The sequence below is a fragment of the Octopus bimaculoides genome, chromosome 19 (genome assembly GCF_001194135.2).
Source record: "Octopus bimaculoides isolate UCB-OBI-ISO-001 chromosome 19, ASM119413v2, whole genome shotgun sequence".
In the NCBI taxonomy this organism is placed as follows: domain Eukaryota; kingdom Metazoa; phylum Mollusca; class Cephalopoda; order Octopoda; family Octopodidae; genus Octopus; species Octopus bimaculoides.
Window position 1 is genome coordinate 5,120,065 of NC_068999.1, and position 2,197 is coordinate 5,122,261.

Here is a 2,197-nt window from a genome sequence, read left to right on the forward strand (position 1 = left end):
CAGGACTTCTTTGGAAGCCTAGTACTTATTCTATTGGTCTCTTTTGCCGAACCGCTAAGTTACGGGGACGTAAACACACCAGCATCGTTTGTCAAGCGATGTTGGGGGGGACAAACTCACACTAACATATATATATATATATACATATGTACAACAGGCTTCTTTCAGTTTCCGTCTAGCAAATCGACTCACAAAGCTTTGGTTGGCCCGAAGCTATAGTAGAAGACACTTGCCCAAGGTGCCACACAGTGGGACTGAACCCGGAACCATGTGGTCGGTAAGCAAGCTACTTACCACTCCTGCGCCTATGTTTATCCATTAAATCTAAATCTGCAAACCATATTTTCCTGTATGAGTAAAGCATACACATCAAAGACATGATATATAGATATATGTTACCATGTCTTTACTGTGTATTTATTTCCGGTTGATGTTGTTGTTATTGTTGTAGTGCCAATGACGAAAACCTCAAAAAACCACGAAGACTTTTCAACAACGAAGGAAGAGCCTTTAACATGAACGAACCAAAGTAAGTGTGGTTTGTTTTTTTCTTCTTGCCGTTGTTGTTGTTGTTGTTGTTGTTGTTTAGCCCCAGGATACTCCTGATCCCTTAGACCTATAGGCACAGCCATGTGGTTAAGAAGTTTGCTTCACAACCACATGGTTGCAGGTTCAGTCCTACTGTAAGCCACTTTAGGCAAGTATTTGACCTTTTGTTGCCTTGAGTTGCCCAATATTTTGTCACACACGGAAGGTGGCAGGCTGACAGAAACGTTAGCACGCCGGGCGAAATGCTTAGCAGTATTTCATCTGTCTTTACGTTGTGAGTTCAAATTCCGCCCAGGTCAACTTTGCCTGTTGAGGCAAGTGAAATCAAAATCGCTGACGTGGCCGATGACAGGACCACCTGATTGGCACTCGTGCCAGTGGAATGTTAAAAGCACCATCCGATTGTGATCGTTACCTGGGCCGCTGACTGGCTCTCATGCCGGTGGCATGTAAGAAACACCTTTTGAGCATGGTCATTCCCAGTGCTGCCGGACTGTCCCTCGTGCCGGCAGCACGTAAAAGCACCCACTGCACTCTCGGAGTGGTTGGCATTAGGAAGGGCATCCAGCTGTAGAAACTTAGCCAGATCAGAATGGAGCCTGGTGCAGCCATCTGGTTTCACCAGTCCTCAGTCAAATTGTCCAACCCATGCCAGCATGGAAGGCAGACGTTAAACGATGATGATGATGATGATGATGATTTCTATCTTTGTCTTTCTCTCCTTCTCACATTTCTTTAAACAGGATTAACTTCACATTAAAAGACCAAAATGAAGAGAATGCTTATCTTCTTGATATGGCTTGTTACAAGTAAGTGGACATTTTCTCCATCTTTTTGCCCAACAGAACTTCTATGTGATTTCTTGATCCATCAGAAATAGCAGCCAAATCACCCTCAAATCACACCCTTCCATTGCCATCACTGCTTAATTCAGTGATGGAGTCACTCTATGGTGTCTCGACCTGCAAGAAAAAACAGCCAAATCTCACTCAAATCACAGTGGTTTCATTGAAAACGATGGTTTCATGTTAAGAAAAATATCTTAATATCTTAACAATTTTTTAAGCCAATCACATGGAGGAATGGTGTTCATCTCCATTTTGGATGAAAACACCAAATATAAGTATATATATTCTGCAATTTTGTGAATGTGTATAGAATAATATATCAATTGAATAAAGTTAAAACATGGTCTGGTTTTCATGTCTTTTATTATGGAATTTTAGCATGAAAAAAAAAAAAAATTACCATCCTGAAATACAATATTTCTTGCAACACACAATTTCACATCTGGAATCTTGCAAAATGAATTAATAAACATTAAAAAGATATTTTGTAATGTTCATAAAGTTCAATTAGCACTTCCATACATTCGTAGTAATCATCAGATTTCAAAATGTATTTAACTGACAGCGGAGTTCTTGACAATGTGAAAACCATGGTTGGCGTTAGGAAGGGCATCCAGCTGTAGAAACTCTGCCAAATTTAGATTGGAGCCTGGTGTTGCCATCCGGTTTCACCAGTCCTCAGTCAAATCGTCCAACCCATGCTAGCATGGAAAGCGGACGTTAAACGATGATGATGATATATATATATGTATGTATGTATGTATGTCTGTATGTATGTATGTATTTGTATATATATATAT

At 40.3% G+C, this 2,197-nt stretch overlaps 1 protein-coding gene across 1 annotated transcript in view; it reads left to right on the forward strand.

Moving 5' to 3' along the window:
• Window positions 1–2,197, forward strand: part of LOC106869424 (dynein axonemal assembly factor 11) — a 27,261-nt gene that overhangs the window by 21,685 nt on the left and 3,379 nt on the right. Inside the window, exons 11-12 of the mRNA XM_014915155.2 lie at window positions 452–529; window positions 1,293–1,358. Coding sequence (XP_014770641.1) covers window positions 452–529; window positions 1,293–1,358 — 144 coding nt within the window. The remainder of the gene's footprint in view (window positions 1–451; window positions 530–1,292; window positions 1,359–2,197) is intronic.